Raw genomic sequence first — 20,524 nt, 5'->3', positions numbered from 1 at the left:
GATAGACTTCATTCAAGGGGGGCCATGTAGGGACCATTGCAGTGAGCAAGATTGAAGTCTATTCCATACACAATGTAGGTAAGTAGCAATTTATAATCAAGTAGCAGAGTGGAGAGAAAATTACTAAGAGGAAACATCAGAGTTAAGGGGGAGGATTTTGACTAAACCAACCTAATAAGATTCTTACTGAAGATAGGCCTGGGTGATAAAGGGTAATAGATGATGTAGAAGCTAATTAGATATGAAGAACGATCATATGTGGAGGTTGGTGGGGCGGGGTGAGGGGGTGGTTCCCCCTGAACTGACTTAGCAAGGTTCTTGTTAAAAGTGGATTTTATAAGGAAGTGCACAGATGGACCTGGAGAAGGTTCAGGAGCCTAACTAGAGTTCGATCAAGCAAAGAATCTCTGCCTGTGTCCTAATAGGCTTTTTTCTGGATCTTCTTTCTCAGTCACCCTAGTTTTCTTTGTATCTATTTTACAGTCTTACTTTGATCCTTTACTGTTGGGAAAGTTCCAGGGATTCTGTTTCAAAGATCTATCACTAGGACTTTGTACTTTTTGTCCCAATATAAGCCTATTTTTCTTAACTATTTTAAGAGGGACCACCTTTCTTGCTATTATTTTTATCATAATTATTCAGTGTTCCTTTAAGTACCAGACTGAAATGAGATGATTCAGAAACTTGAAACCAAAGGCATGCATAAATTATTTTAAGCAACAAAAGAACCCACATTCTCATTTCAAGCTTTTTGTGAATTACTTACTTTATTAAATAAAAAATTAAAAATAATGAACTGGCAGTAATACAGTATGACTTTTTCTGAGTGGCAAAAGCATAAATTCATTTTTTAAGTTGTATATAGCTCTGTGCTGGCAAGGATGTATTCAAGAATGGATATTCTTAGAAAAGTGTGATGAATACATAGTCATGGGGATAATAAGTCAAGATTTGAAAATTTTTTTGAAATAATTTGATATAAAATAATATATGCTCATTAGAAAATTTAGAATATTTGAAAGTGTTAGGGTAGATTTTGAAACATTCATAATACCATCACCATGAGATGCTAACATTTGCTGTTAGACCTTCCATTGCATGGATCCTAGTGTTCATGTCCACACTTTTTTAAAACAAAATTAATATGTTATTTATACAGTGTTTATCTTGTTTTGTCATTCATTAGTGTACCATGAATGTTCTCCCAAATTAATATTCCTAGCAACTTAATTTTTTTTAATGACTGTGTGATATTTCATAATATAGAGGGCACTCTCTACTCTTGAACATTTAGGTTGTTTTGAGCACATTTACTTGATTCTGAGTAACTATTGGTTGTGAGATCTTCTGCTAACTCAAAAGCGTTTTGGAAATATTATACTTTAAACATGCATATGGAATAGAGACACATCCTAATATCAGGAACATTTCGAAGTCAAAATGTGAGTCTTGGAATAAAGGAAACAATTTGTTATTACATACATGCTGTGAGGAATATTCATAAACTTTAATCTTGGGCCGCATCTCTGATTATTTATTTGGAGTATATTTATAGAAGGGCCAGGTCATGTAAAGACAGCCAGTAAAACAGCTTACAGGGACTCCTGGGTGGCTCAGTCAGTTAAGCATGCACCTGTTGGTTTTGGCTCAGGTCTTGATCTCAGGGTCCTGAGATCGAGCCCCACAATGGGCTCCTTACTCAGCACAGAGTCTGCTTGAAATTCTCTCTTTCCCTCTGCCCATCCCACTTGTACTCTCTCCCTCTCCTGCTCTAAAGTAAATAAATAAATAAATCTTAAAAAAACAAAAGCAAAAACAAAAACACAGCTGACAGACAAGATACCAGCCCTTCAAGAGTTTATAGTAGAATTTTGTAGAAAATAGAGGTAAGTGCTTAGAATACACTGTGACGGGTAATAAAATTGAGGAGTTTAAGACGGATAGACAGTTTAGGGCGCCTGGGTGGCTCAGTGGATTAAGCTGCTGCCTTTGGCTCAGGTCATGATCTCAGGGTCCTGGGATCGAGTCCCGCATCGGGCTCTCTGCTCGGCGGGGAGCCTGCTTCCCTCTCTCTCTGCCTGCCTCTCTGCCTACTTGTGATCTCTGTCTGTTAAATAAATAAATAAAATCTTAAAAAAAAAAGAGAGAGAGATAGACAGTTTAGATTTGGAGGAATCAATGAACACTTTCGGTGTGGCATTGAAGTTATTTGATGAATAGAAGTCAGGGGGAAACTTCATGAAGTTTCAGAAAAACTAAAGATCCAAAGGTAAATAAGTGGAGGCCTTACATGTCATGTTTTCTTTTTAAGAATTTTTTCATAAGAAGAGTGAAGAAAGAAACTTAGTGATAACTGTAGAGTCGAGAGAGACCAGTGTGCTTGTAAGCTGAAGGGAAATACTCAGTTGAGAGGAAAAATTGGAGATATAGAAAAAGAGATTACTTAGTGCAGCAGGTTGAAGAAGTCAAGAGAGAATTGGTCAGGGAGTTTCTTCTAGGTGACAGAATTAGTTTTGAGCCATAGCCGATATATTTTATACTTTGGGATTAAAAGAAAGATGAGGAGTCTGTGTGTACATCATGTCAGTAGAGAGCAGGAAGAAGGAGTCAAGGGTGGGTTATCAGTTGAGGGGAGGCACTTGAGGATAAAGCAAAAGGTTTGAAATTGTTTTTGAGGGGAGTGGGAGAGAGTTGAAGGGCAGGTAAAGTGATTCATGAGGAGTCATGACAGAAATCAAGAACTAATCCACATAAATAGAGAAGTAAGAGGATGGTATTCACCCAGGATTTGGGGCTCTGTTGGACAGTAAAGTGGGAAGGAGAGGAGGAGATAGTGTGTATTTTTTTAACCTCAGTTTTTAAAAAGTATTGATTTTAGTGATGGTTGCATGTCTTAGAATATAATAAAAACCACTAAATTATATGCTTTAAATGGGTGAACTATATGGTATTCAATGTATCACAGTAAACCTTTCTGTATTTAAAGAATTGATTGAAAAATAAGTAGTCTTTTGTTTTAAAGAGTACATTTTTTCTATTTTAAAAATAAGTTACCACATTTTTGTATGTTTGTTTCAGTTTTTGTTTTAACCTGTACCTTCTTGGGTGTGGCTCTTTTTCCAGTCGCTGGGTAAGTAGGAGTGCCACTGCACAGCGCAGGAAAGACCGCCTTCGACAACACTCGGAGCACATTGGATTGGACAACGACCTGAGGGAGGTATGTGAGCGGCCTTCCCAGGATGCCTTATTCGGTCCACAGTTCTCACTGTTCAGGTTCTTCCGCATTCTTTTGCAAAATGTCTCAGTTTTATTTTAATATAGTAATCCTTTTGTACTGACATACAGCAGAAGACACCTCTTTTTTCCCCATTTTTTAAGACACCTAAAACCAGGTTTTAAAACAAATCTCCCTGTATACCACAAGTAAAAGCTAAGTTTAAGAGAAATTTTTGGTCAGTATGTCTCCTCTAGAGAAAAAAAATATACAAGAAACATTTTTTTAAGTTTCCAGCGTAATTGAAACTTAGTATAATTAAAGATGTATTTGTGCTTTATCCTTGGCTTGCTGACACCATTTTTTAAAGTGTTTAGATGGGCTCCTGGGTGGCTCAGTGGGTTAAAGTGTTTAGAAATTATTTTTGAACTAAGATCCTTATGCTTTATTTATACTACTTGAAAATAAAACCATAATTATACATTTGAATAATTTTAAGTACGTTTTGACTATTGTGATCAAAGAAAAATGCAATCAGAAGATCTGTTAACTATTTTCTAAACTCAGGTGTGTAGAAATAAAGCAGAAAACATCATCCCAAATATATATTACTTTTTTGCTGAAATGTTCATACATTTATGATTTTAAACATTTTCTTTAAAACCGAAGCATAATTTGTCTAGTGCTTTTCTTTGTGCTACCATATTTTTTTCTCTCCCCTTTTGCTGTGACTTTTTCATATGCATGCATGTTTTGCTTGTCTCTTTCTCTCTATCCTTTTCTTTTTTGCTTTTCTGTCATTGGCACTTCTCCATCCTCTTAGCCTTCCGGGGAACTTTTGGTCTGTCAGAACTCCATGGCATTCTGGGAGTGGGATCAGGGTCCACCTCCTCCTGCACGACTTCCTAAAAAATCCTTCTCTGAGTGCTGCCTGGTATGTTCTTTGCCTGAAAGTGCTTTGCAGATGTTCCTGAATCTTGTTTTGGTGTTCCTTGAGTTAACCACATGCGTGTGTGCACATAGCTTTAGAATGCCTCACTTCACCTTGTGGCGTGAACTGTCAGCCTCTACACTTTGCTCTCTACTTCCTCTTGTGTTTCTTACCTGTTCCTGGTGGTGTGTGCTAACAGAAGCACTTCTATACTGTTGGCAGGTAAAACTGATCACCTGAATTCCTAACTAGTGGTATTTTGAAAGGTGGGGGGGTGTAGAGGGGCCAGAGATGCAGCACATTGTTGTTCTTCCAAAGGAGAAATATATTAAATGATCAGACTCCCTTTTATTTAACCATTTTGCAGAAATAAATAATTCATTTGAACAGCTTTTCTTTTCTTTTCTTTTCTTGCTGGGTTTTATCTCCATGTTGTTGTTTTGTTTGGGGGGTTTTTTATTGTTTTTGGTTTGAAATTTATTTCCTTTGTTCATGGTCTGTATTTTATGTGGTCAGAAAATCAGGTCACCAGTATAGGATCTTAGTTCTAAGAGAAACCTTTGCGGCCATCTTGTCTAACATGACATGAAGTCCGAGAGACTTGCCCAAAGTCAAATGGACACTCAAAGGCAGAGCTGGGCCTGTAGCCCAGGACTGCTGATAGCCAGAATGGTAGGTACTCTTCCCAGTACCCTTGTATATGAGATTACACACAACAGCTACTCACCTGAGGGCAAGAGTAACTTAAGACTCCTGGTTTGTTGTTTTTGGCTATAACAGAAATGAAAAAGAGCATGGTAGAAATCTCAGAAATCTGGGGTCACTTCCTTCTAGTAGTGAAATGGACTTTCTTACAAAAACATTCCCTGTGAAAGGTTTCTCTTTCTTCTCTTTCTTCTCCATTTTTTACCTTAAAATATACCTTTTCCTCCAGCTGCCCCAAAGAAAATTACATTTTTATCATCACTTGTTTACTATAAAGGCAAGTGTTCTATTTTGCAATATACAGAGGCAACATCACTTTTTAATGTGAGGAAGGGGCTCATATCCTTTGTGTGTATGTGCAAAGAATGTTGCTCATCCCATGGCTTCAGCAGAGCTGCTCTCAGGAGTTCACTGTTGGCTAATAATTATATGTAATCTGCTATGTGCTTAGTAAATATGGCCAGTCAGAGCACATTGGATTGTTTTCATTTATAAAATAGAACCATAAACTTTAATAGTGCTTAAATTACTTATCCAGTTATGGACTTAAACGTCTAATTATTCATAGATTTCAGAAAAAAGAGAAATACCAACACCTTTTCCTAGCCTCTTGCCTGTGTTTCTTAGTCTTCTTCTAGCCAGTTTGTTTCTTCCTCAGCTAAATTGGATCCTTACCTCTTCTTGAAATCTGAGTCTTAGTAGTTCTCTCTGCCTTTGCACAAGTCCAAATGTTGAGGAACTAAGGCAGGGGAGAAATAACCCCTTCAACATTTGAAAGTTAACATTTGTTTTTAATATTTGTACCACCTTAAATGTTAGGAAATGTAGGTGTTACAGTTCTCAAATAGGATCTCTGCCTCATATCTCAAGTTGGTTTTTCTGAAATGTTTCATTCCTTGCTTTTTATTTTTTTGAAAATGAACTTTCAGGATGTTTTGATAGACCTTATGTAATAAGGTAATAAACTTGATTTCCCCAGGTGATAGTTGGCTTTCATTCTCAGTTTTCCTTGTTTATTGGACCCTCTAAAAGAGATTTAAGCAGAAAGAGGTATACATAAATATTATAGAAACTAAATTCTTAAAGCTTTCCTTTTTTAAAAATCTGCCCTTAAAATGATTGCATTGGAAAGGAAACAGATTATTTTGTTTATGTAGCAGCAGGTAAACTGATCAGTTGAATCCCTAATCAGTGGGATTTTTTAGAAATTTGTACAAGATTTAATAGATTATTTTTCTTCCAAAGAGGAAATATTGTAAATGCACAAACTCCCTTTTATATAAAGAATGTAAAGGATTTTATACATTTTTCCTTGTAATATCAAATTCTCTTCCCTTAAGGTAGTAAAGATAGATTTCACGTATGTGCCTGTGGGAGGATGTGCTGGCTCACAATCTCTCTCTCCCCTCAACAAACTGCTAGTTTTACTATATAACTTAGGGTAGTTATTCTCTAACTATGGCCCTGAGACACTTGGGCTCCTTGGAGATTCTGCCCTGTGGTCCTGATGCAAACATAAAGCATCTGGATGAGCATTGCAGGTAGCACAGAAAGAAGAGATATAACAGGTATCCTGTGGTCATCACCTGTGTGATTTATTTTTCCTGGACATTCACTAACTAAAGCTCAAGAGTGGTGGACTGGGTTTCTGAGTTTCTAGGTTTCTCTCTGAGCCATCACTATCTCTGAAAGTAATATAATATTCCCACTTTCTCTCGATTGTGGAACAAGGCAAGGGAGGGAATGTTGCAAACATGTGTTCAGAGAGAGTTCACAGTCTTTCTTGTGAGGTAGGGGGGCGTGTTTTATGCCCATTTTACAAATAAACAAATATGCCTACGTTTATAAAATTAGTTGCAGACAGATTCTAGAGCTCCTGATTTTACTGTTGTGACTTGACTAGAGCAGAGGGTTGGTTCAGAGAGTGTTGTCTAAGAGGCTAGAAGTTTGCTAAGTGTCTTTATCTGTGGGGAGAGGAAGAAATCACTGATCTGAGAATCACTGGGTTCTTGAAGAAACTTTGGTAAACCAGAAACCTAAATTTTTTTCATCCCTATTATGATCCTGACTAATCACAGCCTTGGGTACTCCCAATAAAATTATTAAACTAGGTGAGCTCTATCTTGTTATGAATGTTTTAACCTGACACGATTTCTGTTGCCCTCATTTTCACAGGAATTAACAACGGCGGGGGAGGGCGCGTACAAATGTCCTCTGCCTATTGGTGGCGCTAAAACTTGAATTGCTATTGCATGAGTACATTTACAGCCTTTTCCGCATCTTGTTTTTCCTCACTTTTTTGTGTAATGTTAAGAAAGAAGACTATCTGATGTTTATATATTAAAAATGCTCTTTAATTTTTAGAAATATATGCAAGAGGCACGAAGTTTAGGAAAAAACCTGAGGCAACCCAAATTGTCAGACCTCTCTCCTGCAGTGATTGCACAAACCAACTGCAAATTTGTAGAAGGCTTATTAAAAGAATGTAGAATGAAGGTACGTATTATTCACTGATGTGAGACACTATGCACTCAGCTTCCACTTGGACTGGTAGATATCCTAGAAGAAGACTTTTACTGGGGCATAAAGCTAATGTTCTCTTTACTGAGCTCATGAACTTTCAGTTCTCCAGTACCCACAGAATCAGTGACATGGGAGCCCTGCACAGTTTTTCCTCAACCTTTTCAGCCATTGCTGTCTTCCTCTAAAACATGAACAGATATTAAGCCAGTCAAAAGTTGTAGGGCACTGGCTGGCTGAGTTGGTAGAGCATGCAACTCTTTGGGGATTTTTTGTTTGTTTTGTTTTGTTATTTAGAGAGAGAGAGAGTGTGTGGGGAGGGGCAGAGGGAAAGAATCTTGCAGCAGCCTTCTCACTGAACACAGAGCCCGGTGTGGGACTCAATTTCATGACCCTGAGATCATAACTTAAGCTGAAATCAAGAGTTGGACACTTAACTGACTGAGCCACTCAGGCACCTGGCACATATGACTCTTAATCTCAGGGTCATGTGCTTGAGCCCTATGTTGGATGTGGAGCCTACTTTAAAAAGTGTGCAAGAATGTGGTTGTTTTATATGAAAAGTAACACATTTTTTTGTATAGAACCTTGTCCACCCCCATACATGTATGTATACCCATACAGAAGAAGACCTTGGCTGTGTTGTAGGTTTGTATATATTACACACTAGTCTCTTCTTAGATACCATGTTTATCAAAGTAGTAATACAGATTGACAAAATTCAGGACATCATTTTAGCCAGTAATTTCATTCTTTTATTTTATATTTCTTGAGTACCTTCTGTGCATTCAATAAATGCACTATTTTCAGCATCAGCATACAGTGTGGAGTCAGAGAGACAAGGTCCCCCACCTAAAGGAACTAGATTCTCTCTCACTTTACATTTTATAAGTACAGCTGAAACTGCTGTAATTACTTACTTGAAACTGATTTCCATTTCCCTTCCATTTTCTGGTGCATACTCAGGAGCAGAGACAAGATAAAAGAGGAAAACAGGAAGTAAATAGAGGCCCGTTTCACTCACAATTTAGGGAGTTCTGAAAAAATTTAGAGCTGCCTGTTTGTGTTGTGGTTTTTGCCTAAGTGCAATCAAAACTAACTGCAGATATCTTTTGTATGCCTAGATACAGGGGCAGTGGAGGGTTAGTTGTGGCAGGGTGAGATTCCGATTCTCAGTACATTTTCTGGGTCTGCTGTAATTCCCCAGTGTTACTCAAGTTAGTAAACTGAAAATTGTCAATCATAAGTGTTTACATGGGGATACTTTAAAATGGTGTTGTGGGGAGGCAAAATATAAATAGGTAGATAGATAAAACAGTTTCATAATCTCCCCCTAGTGACCCCTATTTATCTGACAAAATACAAAAGTACATGTGATATTACTGCAGTTAGTTGACCACAGAGATTAAAATGCTTTTCCAAAAGTGATTAAAAGTCTACAATTAGAAGTATATGGGACACCTGGGTGGCTCAGTGGGTTAAGCCGCTGCCTTCGGCTCGGGTCATGATCGCAGGGTCCTGGGATCGAGCCCCACATCGGGCTCTCTGCTCAGCAGGGAGCCTGCTTCCTTCTCTCTCTCTCTCTCTCTGCCTGCCTCTCTGCCTGCTTGTGATCTCTCTCTGTCAAATCAATAAATAAAATCTTTTTTTTTTTTTTGTAATAAATAAAATCTTTAAAAAAAAAAAAAAAAGAAGTATATGAAGGGAGGTGCCTGGCTGGCTTAGTTGGTAGAGTGTGTGATATTTGATCTTGGGGTTGTGGGTTCAAGCCCCACGTTAGGTATAGAGATTACTTAAAAATAACATCTTCAAAAAAAAAAAAAAAAAGGTATAATGGAGGGAAGCCTCTTATCTAGTGGTTGAATTGTTGGTCTTTGGCTTCATTGCGGGGATAACACTTGTGACCACACATGATGCTTTCAGACAAAGCGCATGTTGGTGGAGAAGATGGGACATGAAGCAGTGGAACTGGGCCATGGAGAAGCAAACATAACCGGCTTGGAAGAGAACACCTTGATCGCCAGCCTCTGTGACCTACTAGAAAGGATATGGAGCCATGGCTTGCAGATTAAGCAGGTAATAGTCTCTGAAGGCCCTGGTGATGTGGTTGGTTAGGGACCCTGTCAAGAAATATAAGGAGGGGCACCTGGCTGGTTCAGTTGGTTGTGCTTCTGACTTTTCAGCTCAGGTCATGATGTCAGGGTCATGAATTCAAGCCCTGTGTTGGACTCCATGCTCAGTATGGGGTCTTCTTGAGTTTCTCTCTCCCTCTCCTGCCCCTCTAGCCCATCTATCTGTCTGTCTGTCTCTCTCAAATAAATAAATAAATCTTTAAAAGAAAGAAGGAAATGAACAAGGAGAAAAAGATAAAAATTAAAGGATATGTTCCTTTGTCACAGGATGACTAGAAATGCACCACAGGCTTTTTAATTCCAGAAAAAGAAAATAAAACCCATGATTAAGAGGTGGTTTGGTGCTCTTTCCTGGTAAACAGGAAAGGATAAAACAGCACATTTACTGCAGAGGGTATATCCCGTTGAGTCCATTAAGTGTCTGCTTTTGTTGCTGTCCACAAAAAAAATCTGTTAGCCAAAATTAACAGTTCTTTGCCATTTTAATTTATGTAGTTATTCAGTGTGGAAAAAAATCAAATGGTTTCTTTGCTTTTTTCCCTCTTACGTCCTATTCTGATTTTTTTTTTTCCTCTTGTGTGCATGTTCTTTCTTCCTCCCCTTTCCTCTTTCTTCTTTGGCTCCAGTGTTCTTCTCCCCTCACTGCCATTCCATACATCCAAGCATATTTTGCCTATAGATGTACCCAAATACATCATGTGCTGCTAGAGTCTTTTAATTCTGTGGTTATTAGTGTGGCCAGTGTAGACAGTCCTAATTATATACAACTAAGTAACAGCCCAACTGAAGTCAGAAATCTCCATGCCTGTACTTCTGGCCTTTTGTTCTGCTGCCCTTCCCCAGGCTATAGCTTATCTTTTCAGTGAGGCAAAGGATGACTCATTTCACACGGAGTGAGTTGCTCCGAATATTACACAACTAAGAATGGATGATCTCCAAACTTCAGAATGACCATTTTGATGTGAATGGTTTTGATGAGAAATTTTTTTCATTATTGCTTATAAAATGAAAAACTTTTTTATACCTTGTTATTTCAGGGGAAGTCAGCTTTGTGGTCACATTTAATTCAGTTTCAGGACAGAGAAGAGAAGCAAGAGCACCTTGCAGAATCTCCAGGTGAGAGTTTGTTAGATTATTTCTACAGAACTGGCAGCATTAGACCACGTGAAGAAACAGTACCATGTTTTGTCTTTAAATCTCTCTCAGGCTGAAATTTACCCACCTTGCCAGTAATGGGATAAAGTAGAAGAAGCAAAATAAATTACTAGCTGTGAGATGTGAGAAAAGTCACTCGACCTTTCTGACTCTCAGCTTCCTCATCCATAAGACAGGGAAAATAACGTTAAGCTATGTAAAACTATAATGTTGACTAAGTAAGATAACATGTGGAAACACCTAATGAATTGTAAAGGATCATACAAGTATACCTTAACTCTTGCCAGTGTTAGAGTGTAGTGTATACTGGGGTTTTTTCCTTAAAGAAGTTTTACAACCATCATTAATAATATGTATATATGTCTCAAAAGTCTTCAGGAGTCAGATTTCTTCAGTTTCTAGCAAAACATCGCATAATAGAAGTGTTATTATACTTCAGCTCATTAGAGTTATGTGGGGTTCCTAGATGTTCTGCCTTCCATATATTTTTCTTTATATAAAATAACCATCTATTTCACAAAAAGTAGTAGTAATGGTGGAAAGCTAATAGATAAAAAATGTTTTATACTGAATCAGCAATTTGGGAACCTTTTCTAAAATTATGGATAATTTTAGACATTCAGAAATGGAAAAAAAATATAATACTTAAAAGCCAACCACCAGCTTAAGAAAGCATTGCAAATATGATTGAAGCATAGCCTATTTCCATTCCCCTCATTGCACTACTACCCTAAATGTGGTGTTGATTGTTGGAAACCTAGTTTTTAAAGGTATTTACTGAGACAGCTAGGAATATGAACTTGATACTGCATTAACGTGAAATTCCACTAAACAGAATGTCAAAGTTCTGATGTCCCAAGATATAACTACATTTGTAAAAATTGAAATCAAGTTTAAAAGCATTTTGTAGTAACCAACTCCTTTGCCCCTTTTTCTGTTGAGAAAAGTAAAAATGCATTGGTGTATGCCCTGAAACCATCTCTAACACTTAGCTGTGTTCATAGAAAATTTAGCTCTTCAGATCATAAGACCATAACCCAGATAGCTTACCCTAATTAGAAAAAATAAATTTCTAGGAAGAAGTAGCTATTTGCAGGGATGAAACATTGGAAAACCAAGCCTACTTAAGTAAGGCAGGGAGATGGAAGTATTTGGCTCTTTCACCAAAGATGGCATGCAGAATGTCCAGCTGTTAAGGCGAGCAGCTGCCAGGCAACACCAGCAGCTTCATGGCTCTGGCTGGTCAAATGTTGGGTGGTTGAGGTGGCTACCAGAAACTCAGCTATTAGCAGTTCCCTTTTATTAGTCAGTAGAGGGATCAGCAAAACTCTGAAGTCAAGGCTAAGAAGTATCAAATATGTCAAAGCTTCATGCAGTCACTTATTTGTGCTGCACTATCAAGTGTTGATGAAGGGCTAGTGAGAATACAGTAAACACATGAAGTATGAACAACAGGCTGAATATTTTACTGATCCTAAGTAGGATTAATGTAAGCCATGTAGCTTTTATAATCAAATTTACTGACTGTTAGGAAGAGTGGGTTTTATTATAAATATTGCCCTAACACTTCTGATTATTCAGCCCACAAAGTTAGGATTTTTTAAATATGACAGTATGAAATATAAAAACATTAGCTTAAAAATAAAATACTTCATTATTGAGAAGCAGTGTGTCTAATTATATAGAAATTAGCAGTTTATTGATTTTTCTGCTTTTAAATCTGGGTGGGGTTTTTTTTTCCCCAAAAAATACTTCTGTTTACCAACTGTTAAGCATCCTAATTAATGGTAATAAACAGTCTGTATTTTCATATCAAGGAGAGATGCTCTGTGTGCTTAGGTTTGGACACTGCTGTTACTAACATTGAGCCAGGATGAGATTTGGGGATAGATCATTATTCTTCCTTCTGAAGCAACACAAAACAGGAGTCAGAGATATTCTAAGGGTTGTAGAAGAAAGGAAAAAGTCTGTCTTAACAAGAAGACCATAGCGGGTAGATTACCTTAATTTCTTTTAATGGACTTTATTTTTTAGAACAGTTTTAGGTTCGTGGCAAGATTGAGCAGACAGTACAGAGATTTCCCATATACTTCCCCATATATGCGTAGCCTCCCTCATATCAAAGTGGTGTACCAAAGTGGTACGTTTCTTATAGTTGATAACATTGACACATCATCACCCAGAGCCCATAGTTTACATTAGGGTTCACTCTTGGTATTGTACCTTCTGTGGATTTAAACAAATGTATAGTAGTGTGGATTCACCATTATAGTATCAGTGTAGTTTTGCCACCATAATAATACTCTCTGTGCTCTACTTATTTATCCATGTCTTTCCCCTAATCATTGGCAACCACTGGCCTTTTTATTCTCTCTGTAGTTTTGCTATTTCCAGAATGCCGTATAGTTAAGAATCATGCAGTATGTAGCCTTTTCAGATTGGCTTCACTTAGTAACAGATTATTTCACTTAGTAACACAGATTTAAGTTTCCTCCATATCTTTCAGACTGTCTTAATTTTGACCAAGTCACTGCATCTAGAAGTTCACAGTCCTATGGCAGGGACAAGATCTCAGAATGCAGTTGATCCTAGAAAGAAGACTGTTCTTGACATATTACCCAGAAGTTTCTGCCTTAAAAGTGTTGGCCACTTAGACATAGGTGGTGTTCTTAAACCTTGCATCTTTGGACAAGGTTCCACTAAACTTTAAATGGATTTTTAAGTCAGTTGGCAGGGAGTGGAGTAGGATGCCAGAGAGGGTGGAAAACTGCTTTAAAATGTTATTCTGGGTCTAGCCCAAGAATTTGAGATATTCTTCAATTATCTTCATCAAAATTTTTCTATTTTAGAGGGGTGCCTGGCTGGCTCAGTCAATTAAGCATCTCCCTTCGACTCAGGTCATGATCTCAGGGTCGTGGAATTGAGATCCTAGTCTAGCAGACTCCCTGTTCAGTGGGGAGTGTGCATCTCCCTCTGGAACACCCCCCCCCACATTGGCTCACTTGCATACTCTTTCTCTCAAATAAATTTTTTTTTCTGTTGGGGTGCCTAGCATTTAGAGTGTGCAGCTCTTGATCTCAGGATCCTGAGTTCAAACCCCACATTGGACGTAGAACTCACTTTACAAAAAGTTTTTCTTTACTTACCAACCTATAGACTATAGATGATTCTATAAAAACAATACATACAGTGTCTGTGCTCTGCAAACTTGCTGCCTCTGTAGCAGCTTTGATTCACGCAGACACACAAAAAGAATTCCTGTGGCTAAATATTAAATCCACAAGTGTTTATACTGAAGGAGAAAGTGGCCTATTACATTTAAGTTTGTTGAAATGAGAAGTAGGAATATATGTATACATTTAACTAGTGTATAGATTTCTCTTCTGGAGTAGGCTTCATATAAATTTCTCCTCTGGAGTAGACTTCATGGAAACCTTAGAATTTAGATCTCTAAGTGAAATGTATGGCTTCCCTCATTTCAACTTCTATGGGCTCACAGACTTCTGAATTGTTCCCTCCAGAGTCACTAATAAATTACTGTATTGGTTTCCAGGGGCTGCCATAATAAAGTACCATAAACTGGGTGGCTTACACAACAGAAATTTATTGTCTCACAGTTCCAGAGGCTAGAAGTCTAAAATCAAGGTATTAGCAAGGATGGTCTCTTCTGAGGCTTGTGAATCTGTCCCATGCTCCCCTTCTAGCTTCTGGTCATCTCAGAAATTCCTTGGCCCTTAAATGTCATATTCCAAGTATCCTTACATCATCTTTTCTCTACTTGTGTCTTTGTGTCTACATTTCCCTTTTATAAGGTCATCTACCACTCACACTGGATTAAGGCACACCCTAATGACCTCATCTTAACTTGATCATCTGCAGAGACCCTATTTCCGAATAAGATGGAACTTCTCTGTCTTCTCGAGGGACATAATTCAAACCATAATATAACTACTATTGACTACCTCCCATGTCATCCTCCAACTTTCTGGTTAGCAGATTATTCACTAATCTCTTTCTCTGGCCCTAGTTCCTACACATCATTTGTGATATCCAGTGCGATGTCAAACTCACCAAATTTGAAAACAAACTAACTATCTCAGTACCTCTCCCTCTGTCCCTCTTAGGCTTTCTGCTTCTCTCCACATTATTTAATGGCATCAGTACTCTTCTCTCAATCAAGCTTCAAAGCCAGAAAGTCATTTGTAATATAACAGAAAGCCCAGTGGACATGACATCAGAACATTCTGTCCCTTTTGATGAACTTGTACAACTGGGCGGGTTTCTTGACCTCTTTGAGGTTTGGCATCTTCATTTGCAACATTGAGATGAACAGATCCAAAGGAAAGTAATAATTCAATGAGATAATTTTTATTAAATCATTTCACATTCATACTTAATTGTTTTTGACTCTTGAGTCTTGCTCACTTTCTATATCAAGTCATTAAGTTCTGGGGTTTTTTTCCACTGCATATTTCTCCTCTTTGTTCTCCCTGGCTGCCATGGTCTTAGTTCATCCATAAGCTGGCCTGAAATAACTTCTAGCTCATCTCCCCTTATTTCTCTAGTTAACTAATTTCTTTAGTTAACTAACTAAAAAAGCACTCAGGAGCATAGCATTCTTTTCAGAATCCTTCCTGCCATCCTAGGAGTACTGAAGATTTCTAATTTGTCATTTAAGGCTCCGCCATCTGGCCCTGAATAATCTTATCTTCCTCCATGAGTGTTTGTTGGGCACATATGTAGTGTGTGGTCTCCACCAGGCCCTGTAGGTATTCCTTTTTTTTCCCCCCCTGTAGGTATTCTAAGAAAAGGATATGACTGAGCTTCAAGAGACATGCAGTTTAATAGTAACAGAAATGTTAAATTATGCTAAGGTTATATTATGTGTTCAGTTTCACAGGTCCTATTAGAGGGAACAACATCTAACAGTGTACCTTGGGAAGGGAGAATATTTAGGAAAGATTGCACAAAGAGGCAAAACTAAAGCTAAGTTTCATTTTATTTTATTTATTGACAACTTACTTGGAGCCAGGCAATATTCTTAAGTGCTTTGCATCTGTTTGAATAAGGTAGGTATTGCTATTGACCCCAGTTTGCAGATGAGAAAACAGACTCTGGAGAGGTTAAATTACTCACCCAAAGTTGTTGAGCTGTTAAGTTCTCTTTAGGGTTTGAGAAAGCCATGTTCTTAACTATTAAGCTAAAGTGCTCTCTATCTAAAATGGCTAAATAGGCTGTAAACAAGGAGAAAGATACAGAAGTGTTAAAAGGATGAGCTAAAGACTTCAACCAATCACATGGAGACGTAAAAAGTATATCATATGGGGGAGCCTAAGTGGCTCAGGTGGTTAAGGGGCTGCTTTCAGCTCAGACCTGGGATCAAGTTACCCATCATAGGACTCCTTGCTCAGCAGGGAGCCTGCTTCTCCCTCTGTCTGCCTGCCTCTTTGGCAAGTAAATAAATAAAATATTTTTAAAAAGGTTTTTAAAGAAGTACATCATATATTTAAGAAACATTGATCAGCAAAGAGTGGAGAAAATAGGGTTCCAAAATAGAATGCCCGGAAGATGCTTGGGCCTGTGAGTGCTCTTACTGTGGGTGCTGCTGCTCTTTAAATGACAGGCCCCTCTTTTATTAAGCCTCTTGCCTGCTCTCAGCTTCTAGAGGCAAGATTGCTTCTTCTAGTCATGTCTCCCTCTAGCCACATTGCTGATTATGGTTTCAGTTCCTTTCACCTGCCTAATGATTTTTTTTTTCTCTTTTCCACCTATTTCTTACCACTCATGTGGCCCTCTTTTATGCTATCTAGTCATCTGGTAGAAGTGTTCTCTACTATTTCACTTTCTCCTCAGAAAGAGAGGTGTGCTTTCATTAACAAGATACTTCAATGGTGAGAGTCTCAGACAGGAAGACTAACATAGCACATTTTCCACAAGCCACTGAACAGTTTCCTTGGTGTCTGTTACCTCCTGGATACCAAGATAATCAAGATAAAGCCGTGTTTTTGGTGACCCATTGAAAACTCCATGGCCTATTTATCACCCACCTGGTGTGGAAGGCCCTCAAAAGAACTGCCTCTTGGTTGGCTTGGCCACAGTCTCTTTGTCCTGGCAGCCCTATCAGTGCTCATTCATACCTGCTAAGTATCAGCCCAGCCACTTTCACCGGTACCGAAACACAGGAAACATGTAGATCCTAAGACCCCAGAATGTTCAGTGCCAGCTTCATATACCTGTGTTTTTCGGCACTGGACCATAGCTTCTCCAAAGCTGAATGGATCTAAAAACTGAGAAAATGTATGTTTACTATAGAGTAAAGCCCACAACTTAAATTCTAATGTTATCAGTGTATTTGCAAAGTGTGATGTTGCAATTTCCTTTTCGTTCACAGATAGGAAAATGGAGATAAAGGGGGCACAGGATTCCACAGCGTCCCATTTAAAGTGAGATGGAGCTCTCCCAACTGCAATACATTAGCTAACAAATGATTGCTTAGCTATGGCTGTATAAGGGAACAATCTTTCCTTCTTTTATAAATGTTAACCATTCAAGCTCCAAAGAGAATGACTCACAGACATTATACTTCTTAATGTCCATTTAGATTACTCTGCATGATACACTGTACTTTGGATTCTGAACTTTGAAGTAGAAACTTACCAGACCAAAGAGTACCAGACTCTTAGATTTTCCATTTTAAGCACTCTTTCACAGTGAAGGAAATTACGTGATTGCAGTTCATGAGCCCAGAAATAATTGACATACTTAGTAACTTATAGACATTGCTTTCTTATAGTTAGCCAGAGCTATTAGAATGAGTAAGTTTAGAAAATAACTGGCCTTCATGGCCAGACTTTGCACACATTGCATTATTTGCTAAATGGGCTTTTATGACTCATTTTAAATTTGCAAATGCAGCCTCAGATTAATTAGAAAGAATATAGCTTTTACTGTATTAATAAAGGAGCACCATTCAGATGGGGAAAATTGAACTTAGTTCTTATCAAAGTAAATTGAAAATATAAAATAAATTTATTTATAGAATGTGAACCATGTAGTTGTTTTGTTTTGGTTTTTTTTTTTTTTTTGTCTTTGCTATTATTTTTCTAATACTTTGCTGATTTTTTTTTTTTTTTTTTTTTTTACATAGTTGCCCTTGGACCAGAAAGAAGAAAATCTGACTCAGGAGTTATGTTGCCAACACTCAGGGTCTCTCTTATCCAAGACATGAGGTATATATGCTAGCATTTGATGATAACTGTCAAATATTTATGGCTTTCATTACATTACTCAAATGATTATGGCTATGTGTTTTTTTTTTGCTTATGTATTCTGAGGAAAACATTTTTTATAAACTTGCTTATTTTACTTTTATACTATTATTTTTCTCCTGACATTAAATTCAAAGGGAAAAATGAACTGAGAAGAGTTTTAAAGTAGCTCAATTATTTTCTGAGTTCTTTGTTCATTTTTTAAAACCTCCTTAAATACCTGTTGCGACAGACACAGACCAAAAAAATAATGACAAGTTACTTGGCAGAGAAACTGCTCTTAAGTAGGTTTAATTTGAAGCAAATGCAAATCTGAGAATTATCAGTTGCAATTACTGGTCATAGAAATCACTAGAAAGCATTGAGCTATCTAAAATAGATTTATTGGGGCATCTGGGTGGCTGGCTCAGTGGGTTAAAGCCTCTGCCTTCGGCTCAGGTCATGATTCCAGGGTCCTGGGATCGAGACCCAGATCGGGCTCTCTGCTCAGTGGGGAGTCGGCTTCCTCCTCTCTCTGCCTGCCTCTCCACCTACTTGTGATCTCTGTCTGTCAAATAAATAAATAAAATCTTTAAAAAAAATAAAATAAAATAGATTTATTGAATGAGGAAGACAGAGGCTTTTTTCTTTTAAACATTTTAGGTACAACACTTAGCTCTTAAAATATGTAGTCAATGTTATAACATTAGAACAGTTAACTTTCCTTTTATGGTTTATTGCTTTCTAAATATTAATTATTGATGTTTATTTGATTTGTCGGATACTTTCAGCACAGCTCTTAAGAGTGGTAGCTTAGTGCAGTGGTTATATATCCTGGCTTTACTGCTTGAACTGTGTGACTTTGGGCAACTTTTATAACTTCTCTGTGCCTCAATTTTCCCATCTCTGAAATAGAGATAAAAACCGTTCTCTATTTTATAGGATTGTTACGAGAATTAAATGAGTTAGTCCACTACTATAAAAAGTTTTAAGAAATACTTGGCTCATAGTAAGGTTCAGTGAATGTTAGGGGCACCTGGGTGGCTCAGCCATTAAGTGTCTGCCTTTAGCTTGGGTGGTGATCCTAGAGTCCTGGGATAGAGCCCCACATCAGGCTCCCTGCTCGGTGACAAGCCTGCTTCTCGCTTTCCCTCTCTCTGCTTGTCTTTCTTCTCTCACTGCCTCTCTCTGTCAAATAAATAAATAAAATCTTTAAAACAAACAAAAAATAAATAAATGTTAGTTTTTGTTGTCTTAATTAATTTATATTTTTATATCTTCAGTGTCCTTTTTCCTTGCTAGACAAACTATAGTTGCTCTCAAGGAATCCTGTGATTCCTTTTGATGGCCAGCATGAGAAGAATAGTTGTAACTATGAGAGGAAAATGATTTCTAGATATCTTAATGGGAAAATGAAACAATATGTATTCTACAGTGATTTCATAGTAGATCCAGACATTTAAAACTTTAATTAGGAGATGATCACATCACACAAGGCTGTCCTACTCCTTCTGGTTTCCTGCTTATTTACCTTTATCTCCTTCATGATGTTGTTTTCAGGGAGGGGGTGTCCTACTTAGATATACTCCTTTACATCATAAGAGAGACAATATAGCTTCCTGGTTAAGACCTCAGGCTCTGGAACCAGCCTGCAGAGGTTGCTGTTTGAGCTCTATCAAACAGTCCTCCATATCCCCAATTACTTATACTCCCAGTTTTCTCACCTGTAAAATGGGATAGTAACAGTCTTTCTCTCAAAAGGTTGGTGTAAAGATTCAATGAGGAACATTGGGTGGCTCACTTAAGTTAACACAGTTAAGTGTCTGACACTTGGTTTCACCTCAGCCCGTGATCTCAGGGTTGTGAGATTGAGCCTCCTTTTGGGGCCCAGTGTGCAATCTGCTTGTCCCTCTTCCTCCCCCTTTGCTGCTCTCCTGACCTGTGCAAGCACGTCTCTCTCTCTCTTTCAGTCTCTCTTTCTAAAATAAATTTTAAAATCTTAAAAAAAAAAAAAGATAAAATAAAATAAAAATATTCAGTGAGGTAGTAAATGTAAAGAACCCAAAATAGGCCTAGAAACAAATGTGTGTATACTTACACATGTATATGTGTGTGTCTGTGTGTTTATATTTATTGTTTCTAACTTTGTTATATGTTTTCTATATACCACACAGACTATTCTTTTTATTTTATTATTTTTTTAAGATTTTATTTTTTGTTTGTGAGAGAGCAAGTGAGAAAGAGCATGAACAGAGGGGAGAGGGAGAAGCAGGATCCCCACAGAGCAAGGAGCCCAACACAGGCTCAACCACAGGACCCTGAAATCATGACCTGAGCCTAAGGCAGACACTTAACCAATTGAGCCACACAGGCACCCCAGACAATTCTTTTTAAACCATGAATTCATAGTGATATCTAGGATTCCAATTCAATACCACAGGGACCATTCAAGCCTTCTTACTTGTTTTTTGGCGTTTTTTTGGTTTTTTATTTATTTGACAGAGACACCGTGAGAGGGAACATAAGCTGGGGGAGTGGGAGAGGGAGAAGCAGGTTTCCAAGCCTGGGAGCCCCAATGGGGAGCTTCATCCCAGAACCCTAGGATCATTACCTGAGCCAA

General features: G+C 37.9%; 1 protein-coding gene across 4 annotated transcripts in view; it reads left to right on the top strand.

Annotated features, from left to right (window-relative positions):
* DENND5B (DENN domain containing 5B) overlaps nt 1–20,524 on the top strand; it is a 214,270-nt gene that overhangs the window by 156,891 nt on the left and 36,855 nt on the right. For all 4 annotated transcript variants that reach the window (XR_009356769.1, XM_059185891.1, XM_059185889.1 and 1 more), the window contains 5 exons: nt 3,124–3,217; nt 7,215–7,346; nt 9,294–9,446; nt 10,540–10,618; nt 17,805–17,886. Coding sequence is in view for 3 of the 4 variants with exons in the window: in XM_059185891.1 (XP_059041874.1) it covers nt 3,124–3,217; nt 7,215–7,346; nt 9,294–9,446; nt 10,540–10,618; nt 17,805–17,886 (540 nt within the window). In the remaining variant the exon portion in view is untranslated. The remainder of the gene's footprint in view (nt 1–3,123; nt 3,218–7,214; nt 7,347–9,293; nt 9,447–10,539; nt 10,619–17,804; nt 17,887–20,524) is intronic.

The sequence above is a fragment of the Mustela lutreola genome, chromosome 8, assembly GCF_030435805.1.
Source record: "Mustela lutreola isolate mMusLut2 chromosome 8, mMusLut2.pri, whole genome shotgun sequence".
Taxonomy (NCBI): domain Eukaryota; kingdom Metazoa; phylum Chordata; class Mammalia; order Carnivora; family Mustelidae; genus Mustela; species Mustela lutreola.
The sequence above is the reverse complement of the archived record's forward strand: the minus strand, read 5'-3'. Positions and strand labels throughout refer to the sequence as shown.